The sequence below is a fragment of the Canis lupus genome, chromosome 34 (assembly GCF_011100685.1).
Source record: "Canis lupus familiaris isolate Mischka breed German Shepherd chromosome 34, alternate assembly UU_Cfam_GSD_1.0, whole genome shotgun sequence".
NCBI lineage: Eukaryota > Metazoa > Chordata > Mammalia > Carnivora > Canidae > Canis > Canis lupus.
The window spans coordinates 11821601-11834909 of record NC_049255.1 but is presented as its reverse complement, the minus strand read 5'-3'; the positions used below and the strand labels follow the sequence as shown (position 1 = coordinate 11834909).

General features: G+C 53.8%; 1 protein-coding gene across 4 annotated transcripts in view; it reads left to right on the top strand.

The window, feature by feature from the left end:
• The first annotated feature begins 7324 nt into the window (after positions 1-7324).
• CEP72 (centrosomal protein 72) overlaps positions 7325-13309 on the top strand; it is a 53697-nt gene continuing 47712 nt past the window's right edge. For 3 of the 4 annotated variants that reach the window (XR_005383721.1, XM_038583379.1, XM_038583377.1), the window contains exon 1: positions 7325-7451. Coding sequence is in view for 3 of the 4 variants with exons in the window: in XM_038583379.1 (XP_038439307.1) it covers positions 7370-7451 (82 nt within the window). In the remaining variant the exon portion in view is untranslated. Of the gene's footprint in view, positions 7452-8980; positions 9119-13309 lie in introns of those variants that run through there. The other variant, XM_038583378.1, reaches the window with a different exon arrangement.

Sequence of the window (13309 nt, the reverse complement as noted above, 5' to 3'; positions counted from 1 at the left end):
CTTAGGGCGTGATCCCAGATTCCCAGGTTTGAGTCCCACAAAGGGGTCCTTGCATGGAGCCTGCCTCTCCCTCTCCCTGGGTCTCTGCCTCTTTCTCTGTCTGTGTCTCTCATGAATAAATAAATAAAATCTTAAAAAAATAAAATAAACTTACCAGTTGACTATTTAAATAAGTGATGTGATATTTATTTAAGAAAACAAAATTAAATATATTTTTGTGTAAAACCCACCATTGGTTTGGTATTCTGTGGGTCCGCACAAAAATGAAGAAAGACCAAATGTAGCAGAACATTAAGTGGGAAGTGGATTTAATGGAGGTCAGCAGGGGATCCCTGGGTGGCTCAGCATTTTGGCACCTGCCTTTGGCCCAGGGAGCGATCCTGGAGTCCTGGGATCGAGTCCCACATCGGGCTCCTGGCATGGAGCCTGCTTCTCCCTCCTCCTGTGTGTCTCTGCCTCTCTCTCTCTCTCTCTATGGCTATCATAAAATAAATAAATAAATCTTTAAAAAAAAATGGAGGTCAGCAGAAGAGTGATTCCAGGTAAGAAGTCAGTGGGAGAAAGGATAAGGACACATTCTCATCTAGCACTTGGATTTCAGGAGGTGCCAATGTGGTCAGAGGGGGCCCGGTCAGTGAGGGAAAGGCTGCATGCACCACCCCACCTCCTCCCCAAGCTGGCCAGGCTGCGCCCCACCTGACCCCAGAGCCCCTGAGTCAAGACCTCACCTGGCTCTTCCCTGTGCTTGGACCCTGTCCTGCGGAGCCTCGGTGTGCACAGCTAAACCTGATGTGGACAGGTCTTTGCAAAAACACCACCTCTGGATCAGGTCTATCCTGGGTGTATTGAAAACCTCAATGTGCCCGGACCCCATGTTCTCGTCCTGTTCCCCTCTTTGTTTCCAGAGCATGTTTCACCTGTGGGCATACCAAAGCATTTCCTGGTGCCCATTTCCCACTCTGCCCACTGGAAACAAAGTCTACTGCATGCCTAGCACCTAGAACAGGACCTGGAATAAGTAGGTCCTCAATAAACATCATCGAGTTCCACAGGAGGAAGTCTTCCTGACTTCCATGGGTACAAGCAGCCATAGAACAGAGAGTGGTGTCAGGAAGCAAGGTGAGTCAGGGCTGGCTGGCTGGGGCAGGCTGGAGTTGCAGGAGGAGTGGCCAGGGCAGCTCCTCATTTCACCTTCTGGGCACTTTCCTTGTGTGTTTGCTTGGCAGGCCAAGAAGAGGGATGTGCTCACAGATTCAAAACCAATTTCCATACCCCCTAGAAATGGGTGAGAACTTCAGTGTGCATTTGTGGGACCAGTCCTACATCCCCCCACAGGCCAGGTGTCACAGACTTGCAGAGACTTCAAAGTTCCAGGGACGAAAGAGGCTCCAGAGCTGCAAAGGGGTGACTCAGCCTCATTGTTCTGTGTGTCTGAAAAATCAATTGGGTTCAAAGTAAAAATATTTATTTAATGAGCAAAAATGTGTGGCTAATTGTTTTTTAAAAGCACATCACTTCCCGCTCCGTGAGATTGAAAAGGGTCCTTTGAAGAAATATTTACAGGGATTGCGTCCTGAACCTGAGTATTAGAAGTTACAGGAGCACACAGCCCATAAGCCACAGGAGGTTGCACGGTCTTTGCCCTGGGGCTGCCCTTAGAGTCCAGAGGGGGCCCAACAAGACCCTGGAGGTCTCTCTGCAGGGGCACACAGGCGTGTTTAGGGGCTGGCAGTGGCCGAGTTTCACAGTTCTTCTGAGACTTGGTTCCCTCTCCTGTAAAATGGGTGTGGGAGACTGGGATCTTCTGTCCGTGGGATCCTCTTGGCTACTGACCAAGACAATGCATGCCACCGCCCACCAGGCCTGCATGGTGGACTCTGCCCCGGCAGGGCCTGCGTGTCTGCAGGACTGCTGTGGCCCTCGGAGATGTGGGAGGACGCGGGCACCCTGTGGACGTGTCCTAGCACTCGCCATACGACAGGCAACCTAGGCCAGGCCCCACCGCACAGCATCCTCAAAGATAAAGACAGCTGGCCATCTTGGGAACGTGGGTCAGACCCTCCGTGTCTGTGAACATCCGTTTTCTGCACGTGAGGGGACCAATTAAGGAGACTTCTGAGATCCTTTTTTGTTTCAACTTGCTACTGAATTTGGAACGTGTGCCTATGGGTTTCCTGTGGCTGCTGTAAGTCTGAGGTCGAGTCACTGGGGGTTGAGCTCTCTCTGGAGGCTCCGCGGGGGTCCTTCCAGCTGCCAGTGCTCCAGACACTGTGTGTGTGTGTGTGTGTGTGTGTGTGTGTGTAGGGGGGGCTCCCAGCCACCGGCCCTGCCACCTCTTCGTGCATGTGTGTCTGTGTGTCTCCTTTTCTGCCTGTCGTGGGATTGCCTTCACAGCCCTCTGGATAATCCAGGATAAATCCCTCTCAAGAGCTTTAAATTAATCTCATCATTTGCCATAGAAGGCATAGAGGTTCCAGGGATTTTACGTGGATTTTGTTGGAGTGGGGAGGGAGAGGGAGGCGGGAGGAGTACTTCTGGTTCTGTGAAAGTTTCCCCAAAATAGCCTTTTCTGGTGCAGACCATGAGGTCAACTGTGAGCTTTCTGAAGGCAAGACCCTGAATTCCTGCTGTATCTTCTGCACGTATCTGTCATGATGGGTGTGGCTGGGCCTTCCACTGTTTATCTTTACTTTCGTAATCACCTCGAGAGAGGCAGGCGTGCAGGTGTCCGGCTGCAGGAATTCTCACTCCCTGTGCAGTAGGGAAACCAGTCCACCGAGTTTCCAGTTTGTTTGTACCCAGCCCTCATCGGCTCCACCATCTGCACAAACCACCTGCACTTGGCCAGGCTGCACCCACACTGGACCTGTGCTCCACCCAAGGGCAGAGGCAGGGATTGCCCACCCCACCAGGCCCTTCCTCTGGTACTGGGCCTTGGGGTCTGGGAGGTCCTCTCACCCCTACTCCTCTGCTGGCAATGCCCACCTGCTCGTCCCCCCACCCCTCCCTAGGCAGAAAGGGAGCCCCTGTGCCCTGCCCACTGTGGCTCAGTCTCACATCACACATGGCCTGTGCACACACGGTGCTCCCTGACACCAGGTGGGAGTGCAGCAGGCAGCAGCAAGTCACCAGTGGCCAAGAGGCTAGAGCCCAGTTCAGGCACCTCTGCAATGCTGATTTTACCCTCACTGTCCCCAAGTTAAGTGCTGCTGACTGCAGGCATCACACCTGTGTTCAAGGGCATGGTGCATACTGCCTACATTGACTCTTTTTTCCAGAAAATCAAAACCTTGCTCCCAAATGCCACTCCTTGTGCTCACTTCTCAGCAGCCAGCAGTGTCGCCCCATAGAGATGCAGAGAGCTTCTGTATTCTCTGTGATGGAAACAGGCAAAATTGAAGAGGCGGGGAGCCACTGGTTCCTTCGAAACCCTGCTGATTATTTTTAGAGATGGGGAAATCGGGGTCCAGAGAGCAGCTTGCCCTGGCCACACAAGCTCACGGGCCTGCCCGAGGCACTGGCTGCTTCACAGGCTGGCTGTCCTGCCGCCATTGTCCCTGCCTCCAGCTGCACTGGTCAACCAGAAGAGCTGCGCCTCACCCGCGTTCCTGCTCTCCATGCTGCCCCGTACAGTGGATGTGAGCCACAAGCCACACAGGGGGCGGCATCTGACCTCTCTCCCAGCGTTCGCCAAGCTCTGCCAGGTGGTGGCTCTGAATCCAGCAAGGAACAGCGTCCTGCTGGGGGCAAGGTGAGGCCACGGTCTGCGGGGATCAGTGTTGGCTGGGGCGGGGGGCACGCTCTCTGGAGTGGTTAGGGTGGATGACCCAGGCTCCTGAGCAGAGGACCAGGATGGGGAGTTCTGTGTGGCCACACTCTGCCTGGTCCAAAGGCCCTGTACTCACTAGAGCCTCAGAGGTGGGGAGCAGGCTGCAGACCCCAGATCTGACAGAGGTAGGCTTACTCTCTCAGCCCTGTAGCTCTTCTTGGCAGCTAAGCAGGTGAGTAGGTCGTGGGAGGGGAGGCAGGGGGGGAGGGTACAGGGGCAGTTCCCACTTGGAAGATGCTAGGTGCACGGTGGTTATGGGGTCCAGTGTGCCAGAGTAGACCTGTGTCCCAGATGGTGGGCAGGGCCCCTGATCTCCAGGTGAGGGTCATGGCTCAGAGGCCCGAGGGGCTCACAGGCCTTCCCTGTAGGGAGACTGTGCCAGTTGTCCGTGTCCCCACTTCCAGAAGGAATTGGAAGTCACCCTCTTCTTGAGAAATCTTGGTTTTCAGCTCTGATGGGTGCAGGGGTGGCTCAGGGACACCAGGCACCCACCCTATGGATGGAGGTTCCTGGGCTAGGGGACACTCCTGGGCTCTGTGGGTGGGGTGTGCAAGCAGGGGTGTCTGGCTGAACAGGGAGGGACAAATCATGCCCAGGCCCTGGGAGCTGCGCTGTCGCCGAGCTTTAGGACAGAGGTTCGGGCACTGGTGGTGAAGCTGACTTGCCCTGCCGCAGCCATCCTGCCTATTTCCTTGAGGCCTAGCATCTTATCTGACACCTGAACCAAACGGAATGTTTACCATCTCTCACAGGCCCTGCCTATGCTCCTGAGGCTGGGCCCACTGGCCCCTTCTATATAGACACTGGCGTCTCGGCCCCAGGGCCTAGAGACACCCACTGTGCCGATAACCCATGAGGGGCTGTCTCCAGGCTGAGTACCACAGGGGCCAGGGCCCCACTCACCCAGGAGAGCTCCCCTGGAGCTGCAGGTTCTGCCAGTAGAGGCCTGGCACCACCCTTCCCAGAGTCACGTGCGGTGGGTGCTTGCTGAAAAAATCATGTGGAGTCCACACAGCTGGACTTGCTCCGGGGCTGGGGCTGTGGCTGCCACAGCGGGTCACACCAGCCTGCCTGCAGAACCCCCACCTTGTCCCCGTTGCTGACTCCCCTGCACTGCACAGATGAGAGACAGCACCACCCCATTGTCTGGGTTAGGGTTAGTCAGGTATGAGGTTAGGATTCTCACATGAGCCCCCAAACCACCCTTGACAGTGTTACCTTAAACCAGTGCAGACAGGGCCCAGGCCCCACCTCAACTCACACTGAGGAGATGGTGGCTGGCTGAGGGACATGCAGACAGTTGGCAGGTAGCAATGCTACTCCTGGGGTTGGAAGCTGCCCAGGGGCTAGGCTCCTGGGTTCACATGTAAGGATGCAGCAGCAGCTACCCTCCCTCAGAGGTTCCTCCAGGAGGAAGAGCTGGTGGGATGGGGAACAGGGTGCTGCCCTGCCCGCCTTCCCCCAATGTGGCCCTAAAGAGGCACCTGTAGCAGGATCAGACTGCAGCCCTACCCCACAGAGTCTCTGAATGAATGTATTTGTGGGGTGTTCACATCATCCCGGGTGGGAGGCGTGTTCCACCACCAGGCTGGGGAGGGCTGTGTGTGGGAGGATTTGTGACTGTGAGCATTACATGTGCACATGTGTGAGGACTTGGGAGAGACCACTGGGGGCTCATCTGTGTCCTATGAGAGCCCCTGCATGCAGGGGGCTTGGTGCAGAGGCACGGGTGCTGAGCTGTGCTCCAGGCTGACTTCAATTTCAGTCTATCTCCTGCCAGGGAAGAACGTGGTGCTGGCTTATATCACAGGATGAGGGGGTGCCTCACGGCAGCTGACAGGACTCCCTAGGAGCATACAGTGGGCACCCCTCAGCCACACTGGCTCCCAGGGCTGGGCCCAGCTCCCCTTTCTTGGGGAGAAGGAGAAACTGCCCCACTTCCCTTGTAAGCACACGGCAGGTCTCCACCCACCTGCACCCCTTCCCTGACAGGGACTGTTATCGTTTAGTAAATGTCCAAAGGTCTCAGGCCACTTGCACCCTAGAGGACCCCTCAAGCTGCTCAGACCCCCGGGCATAGGTCCATCCTCAGGTCACTCCACAGCTCTTCAGAAGGAACTTCAAGATCATACCCCACTAGATTTATCACCACAAACAAACAGAGAGGTGGAATGTCCAGAACAGAAGACGGGTTGTCTAAACCTGGGTTTAATTCATGACCTAATGTGATCACTAAAAATGACATTTAATAGATGATATTGAAGAATATTTAGTGACATAAAGAGTTCATACAGAGTAAAAATATATGTGTGTCCACATATGAGAATGGTCAGCATGGTCTCAATGTCATAAAACATACACAGACTTGGAAAACACACTAGAAAGATCCAGGTGAAAATGTTAACATGGTCATCTCAGTGTGGCCGAGTATTTAGCCTTTGTTTTCTGGCATTTTGCGTCTTTTCCTCAATGAACATATAGTACCTCAGGAAGCAGAGGACAGGATTGTTGAGGTTTGTTGGCACTTCCATTGTGATAGAAACACTGACTCTGTGTGGTGCTGTTCCACTATCTTCACTCCCCCCTAAGTGACTGCTGCTGCAGGAGGGAGGGGTCTGTGCCCTGACTCCCCTGGGGGGCGGGTGTTTCCGAGGCCAGTCTTTGTCCAGTTTCTAACTCTGTCCTGCCTGCACAGAGTTCCACTCAGCTGACCTGCTGTGGTGACCGCTTGCTGGGCCTGGGACATGCCCAGATCCCTGGGAAAGGAAACACAGGCTACCTGGAATGGAGTCTCTGTCAGTTACACGACAACCTCATGGCACCTTGGCCATGTCAACACAATCCCACAGCACCCCAGCCAGGTCAACACAATCTTACAGCACACTTGCCAGTTCAAAAGATGTTGCACCAGTGCAAGGGCTGTGGGAGGCCAGGTCCGAAACTCTGCGTGGCTCAGCAACCCCACCATGCTGTGCACCCCCATACTCCTCCCCAACACGCCCTGCTCAACAGCCCCCTATGCTACTACCCAGGCAGTGAGATGCCAGCTGACTTTGCCAACAGGCTGTTCATATCTTGGGTAGCAGATGGGTCCCTAGACACCAGGACAGGGGGTAGGGAGGGGGTGACCCCATGGACCTGGCTGGTTGGGGCACATTGGGACCTAGAACGGGGTCTTCCCTAAACCCTGATGATCTCAAGTGCTTCTCACGATGCTCCGTAAAGATCCTAGAGGGATGGTCAGCGGAGGAGCCACGGGCTGGGACCCCAGACGTCACTGCCCACGTGCGGGGCCCCCAGGTGGCGCAGGGACCCCACGGGCTGGCGGGCTTTCCCCGGGAGGGCCCCGCGCCCCCTGAGGGCAGGGCTGCCTGCGAGCCTGGTAGGCCCGCGGGCGACGGCTCGCCCCGCCCCCGCCCCCGCCCGGCCCCGCCCCCGCCCCCGCCCGGCCCCGCCCACTCCCGACCCGGCCCCGCCCCTCGCGGATCCCCCGCGGCCCCACTGCGCAGGCGCGGGCGCAGGTGCGTGCCGTTTGAAAGTATGGCGCCTGCGGGCCCGTGGCTGGTTCTGTGTGAGGAGAAGATCCGGGAGAAGAGCGGCCTGGCGCCTCACCACGACCTGGGTGCGCGGCGGGGGCGGCGGCCGGCTGAGGGAGCGAGCTTCCCCCCCCCCGGCGTCCGCCGACGGGGTCGGGCCAGAGGCGCGGCGTCCTGACGCGCTCTTCTTAACCGTCGAAGGAGCCGTGAGGGCCCTAGTGGTGGGGGAGGGCGCGGGGGGAGGGAGGCCCTGTGGTGGGGAGGGCGCGGGGGGAGGGGCCCTGTGGTGGGGGAGGGAGGCGCTGTGGTGGGGGAGGGCGCGGGGGGGAGGGGCCCTGTGGGTGGGGGAGGGAGGCGCTGTGGTGGGGGAGGGCGCGGGGGGGAGGGGCCCTGTGGTGGGGGAGGGAGGCGCTGTGGTGGGGGAGGGCGCGGGGGGAGGGGCCCTGTGGTGGGGAGGGCGCGGGGGGAGGGGCCCTGTGGTGGGGGAGGGAGGCCCTGTGGTGGGGGAGGGCGCGGGGGGAGGGGCCCTGTGGTGGGGGAGGGCGCGGGGGGGGGGAGGGGCCCTGTGGTGGGGGAGGGAGGCCCTGTGGTGGGGGAGGGCGCGGGGGGAGGGAGGCCCTGTGGTGGGGGAGGGCGCGGGGGGGGAGGGGCCCTGTGGTGGGGAGGGCGCAGGGGGAGGGGCCCTGTTGGTGGGGGAGGGAGGCCCTGTGGGGGGGAGGGCGCGGGGGGAGGGGCCCTGTGGTGGGGGAGGAGGCCCTGTGGTGGGGAGGGCGCGGGGGGAGGGGCCCTGTGGTGGGGGAGGGAGGCCCTGTGGTGGGGAGGGTGCGGTGGGAGGGGCCTGTGGTGGGGGAGGGAGGCCCTGTGGTGGGGGAGGGAGGCCCTGTGGTGGGGAGGGCGTGGGGGGAGGGACCCTGTGGTGGGGGAGGGAGGCCCTGTGGTGGGGAGGGTGCGGGGGGAGGGGCCCTGTGGTGGGGAGGGTGCGGGCGGAGGGGCCCTGTGGTGGGGGAGGGAGGCCCTGTGGTGGGGAGGGCGCGGGGGAGGGGCCCTGTGGTGGGGAGGGCGCGCGGGAGGGGCCCTGTGGTGGGGGAGGGAGGCCCTGTGGTGGGGAGAGCGCGGGGGGAGGGAGGCCCTGTGGTGGGGGGAGGGCGCGGGGGGAGGGGCCCTGTGGTGGGGAGGGCGCGGGGGGAGGGGCCCTGTGGTGGGGGAGGGCGCGGGGGGAGGGGCCCTGTGGTGGGGAGGGCGCGGGGGGAGGGGCCCTGTGGTGGGGGAGGGAGGCCCTGTGGTGGGGGAGGGAGGCCCTGTGGTGGAGGAGGGAGGCCCTGTGGTGGGGAGGGAGGCGCTGTGGTGGGGGAGGGCGCGGGGGGAGGGGCCCTGTGGTGGGGGAGGGAGGCGCTGTGGTGGGGGAGGGCGCGGGGGGAGGGACCCTGTAGTGGGGGAGGGAGGCCCTGTGGTGGGGAGGGTGCGGGGGGAGGGGCCCTGTGGTGGGGGAGGGAGGCCCTGTGGTGGGGAGGGCGCGGGGGGAGGGACCCTGTCGTGGGGGAGGGAGGCCCTGTTGTGGGGAGGGTGCGGGGGGAGGGGCCCTGTGGTGGGGGAGGGAGGCCCTGTGGTGGGGAGGGCGCGGGGGTGGGGCAGGGGGAGAGGAGCCGACTCCTCTGAGACTCCTCTGAGCGGTTCGGGGCAGCCCTACTGGGTCCCTGGACCCAGAGGTCGTAACCTGAGCAGAAACGAAGAAGAGCACTGACGACCCTTATGGGTTTGTTTTATTTTTTATTTTTTTACCCCTAAATAAGGCGGTTTGGGTTGGCTTTTAGAACAGCCTTGAACCAGCAGCCTTCGTTCGTTCGTGGAAGAGCTGGCCCTGCGGTTCCTCTCCGCAGGAGCATCCTCTGTCACGGAGGATGCTGGTTGGCAGTTTTCTTTCTGTCCTGTTTTTCTCTGGTTTTGGCAGCAGGGTAAAGCTGAGTGCTTCCTCTTCGGTGTTCTCGGACAGGTCGGGTGGAATTGATGCTCATTCTTCCTTGATGGAGTTTTCCCGTGGAAACTCTGTGGCCTTGGAACGTTCTGTGTTTGAGGCTTTTAAATTACAAATTTAATTTATCTGTTATACAACTCTTCTTACCAGTTTCTTCTTGGGTGAGGGAATTATGGCTGGGATCTGTAAAATTGATTTTTCTCATAGAAGTTGTTGAATTTATTCGTATAGAGTTGTTTGTCATGCTCCTGTGTTAGCCTGTTAAGGTCTTGGGTTCCGTCCTGAAACCCTAAACCCTTCTTCCATACTGCATGTTAGTCATTTCTGTCTTTTTTAGAGTTGGTAGGAGTTTGTGAACTGTGTGTATTAATCTTTTCATTGAGTCACTTTTCAGTGTGTTGAGGTTTTCTCCGTTGTATTCATAGATTCAAATTTCATTGATTCTGTTCTTTATTATTTTCTTCTTCTCACTTCACATTTATTTTTTATTCTTTTGTAGATTTTTTAAGGGGGTAGGGGGAAGAGGAGGAGAGAGAGAGAGAGGCGGTGTGGGGGGCTTGTAGAGAGAGAATCGTAGCAGGCACCAGGACTAGCACAGAGCCTGAGTAGGGGCTCAATCCCACAACCCTGAGATCATGACCTGAGCCAAAGCCAAGAGTTGGGACGTTCAACCAACTGAGCCACCCAGGTGCCCCGCCCCTTCTTTTGTAGATTCTTGAGGTGAGAGTTTAGATTATTGATTTGAGGCCTTTTAATTTTCTAGTATAAATATTTAGTGCTGTAAATTTTTCTCTAAGCACAGCTCTAGCTGCATTCACAAATTTTGTTATATTTTCATTTTCAATATATATTTTTTAAAAAACTATTTATTCATGGGAGACACAGAGCAGCAGAGACACAGGCAGAGGGAAAAGCAGGCTCCCTGTGGGGAGCCGGATGTGGGACTCAGGCCCAGGACCTCAGGATCACTCCCCTAGCCAATGGCGGATGCTCAACTAGTGAGCCACCCAGGTGCCCCAGTTCAGTGTATTTTTAGACTTTTTAGACTTACTCTTTGACCTGTGGATTATCTGGGAGTGTTTTCTCATTGTGTGTTTGGAGATTTTCTTTTTTTCATTCTGTTACTGATTCTAGTGTGATTCCATTATGGTCACAGTACATATGCTGTATGATTTTAATTCTTTTAAATTTGTTGAGGTTTGTTTTTGCTCCAAGATCTGGTCTGAATTGGTGAAATGTTCCAAGTGCACTTGAATAGAATGTACTCTGTTGTTGGGTGGAGTATTATGTAAGTGTAAGTTACATCCTATTGGCTGATGATGATCATTTCTTTATCCTTGTTGATTTTCTGCCGAGCAATTGTGTTAATTACTGGGAGGGGAGTGTTGAAACCCCTAATCCTAATCATGGATTCATCTGTTTCTCTTTTCACCTCATATGTTTGAAGCTGTGCATTAGTATTTAGGATTTGGAGTGACCCTTGTAACTACGCAGTGTACCTGTTTGTCCTTGAGACATCTACTAGTGTAGCCATGCCAGCTTCCTTTGGATTCGTTTTACGGGGCACATCTTTCCCCATTATTTGTAATTTAATCTTTAAACTTAACCTACATCATTACATTTGAAATAAGGTTCTTGTAGATTAGTGTGTAGTTAGTTCATTTTTATTTACTCTGCCAACCTCTGTTTTTTAGAGCGTATTTAGACCGTTTACATTAAATGCAATTGTTAATATGTGAGGGCTGAAGCATGCCACTTTATTATTTTCTTCTTTTGTTTCCCTTTTCCTGCCTTTCTATGGTTTGAGGATTTTTTTTAGTGTTTCATTTGAGTTATCTATTATATTTCTGAGCATATCTCTTTGTATAGTGTTTTTAGCGGTTGCTTTATAAATTGCAGTGGATTTGTATAATTTAATACACTCTACTTGTATGGCCATTTTACCCCTTCATGCAAAATGTCAAAACCTTACACCCATTGTTTTCTTTGGTTTTCTTCTCCTTTATAATTTAGTTGTCTTAAATATTTTCTCTGTATTCCTTGAGAACCACATTAATCTTTTTTTTTTCTTTTATGGTCGTCCACAATTTTAAATTAGAAGGAAACATTTTTAGCTAGATGTTTACCTGTTTCATTATTTTTTTCATTTCTGATGCTCCAGGTTTTCTTCTGTTGTCCTTCCTTTATGTTTGAAGTTTTCTGTAGCAATTGCCTTAGGGCAGGTGTACTGGTGACATATTGTCTTGTTTCTTCATCTGAAAATATCTTTGTTTCACCTCAGTACCTAAGACTCTTTCTTTCAGCACTTGACACTCCAGAAATGTGGTGCTCCTTCCTTCAGGCCACCTCCGTTCTGAAGGGTAATCCCCTCCCTGCCCTGGGAGTTGTTTTATCTCTGTGGGTCACACCGTTTCTCTCTGGTTGCTTTCGAGATTCTTTCACTGTTTTTAGTTTTTAGAAGTTTATTTCTGATGTATCTGGGGGTGGCTTTTTTTTTTTTTTTTGTCTTTATTCTGTTTGGGGTTTTCTCAACTTCTTGAATATGTAGCTTTATGTCTTTTGCCAAATTTGATAAGCTTTCAGCCATTATTTCTTTAATTGCTAGAATTTTTTCTTAGTTGTAATGTCTTTTCTTTCTCTTCTTGGAACTCTAATTGGAACTGCATTGGAACTTTGACAGAAATGTTAGATCTTTTTCCATGGACACTTGAGGCTCTGCTCTTTATTTTTGTCTGTTTTCTCTCTGCTGGAAAAATAGTACAATTTTGATCAATATCTTTGCATTTACTTTGAATTTTTTTCTTCTGTCATCTCCATTCTGTTACGGAGCTGCTTCTGTAGGGTATTTTTTATTTAGTTATTGTATTTTACATTTCTAAAATTTCTTTTTGTTTCTTTATGTCTTCTGTTTTTTGACTAAGGTCCCGTTTTATCATTTGTTTTAGGAGTGTTGATAATTGTTCATTGAACTACTGCTTTAAAACTCTTGTTAAATAATTCTGACTTCTGTCATCTCCATGTTGGTGTCTGTTGATTGTTTTTTCTCATTCAAATTGAGATTTTTTTTTTCCAGCTTTTGGTCATTTTTTTATTATGTCATGGACATTTTGGGTATTAGGAGGCTGTTCCTGATTTAAATCTCATTACACAGTATTGGCACTGAGTGGGCACTGCCTTGTTTCTGAGGTGGTGACAGGCTCCTGTTGCTCACATAGCCTCCATAGATGCTTGTGGGCCACCTCCTGGCAGCCCAGCTGGAGTTGTAGTCAGGGTCCCTTCGCATAGTCCCATCGCTGGCCACTGTGCGTGGCAGGTGTATGGAGCTAGTGTGGGGCTGGTGTCAGGAGCATGTGCTGCAAGCCCCCCATCCTGGTCCTTCTACCCTGGACCACAGGCTTACCCTTACATGTTAGAGTCCATTGATGGTTCTGGGTTGCTAGCTTCTTTGGCACTTGGATTGGGATGTATAGAAGACCAAACAGACAGCCCTGAGACCAATGCAGGGCCCTCACTGCGTGACATTTCTTGAGGTCCCTAGATGTGGACCCGTTCCACACACTTCAGAGTTGTCTGGTGCTTGGTTTATACATTGTTGTCCAGGGAGTTAGTCATAATATGTGAGTAGGAATAGGGTGAAATGGTTTTATTCTGTCTTTTCTGGAAATGGAGGCCCACAGACCAGTTTTAAATTAAATTGAGATGTGTTTTAAAACATTGGTGTGCCCAGACCCAAACTGTCTTTTTGATTACAGAAACTTAACTTTGTAGCAACATTGACTTCATGGTCATTTACTGAGTGTGCCATGCAGAGGCATGTGGTGCATAGAGCATGCACTGTGCCCTCGCCTGTGACTGGCATGAAGCAGTCGGGTTAGCTAACCAGTGGGTTTCAGATTGTGATCTCTAAGTGAAGGCTGCATGGGCAATGGAGTTGAACAGCCAGCTGTCAAAGTACGAGCCCACTTAGGAGGG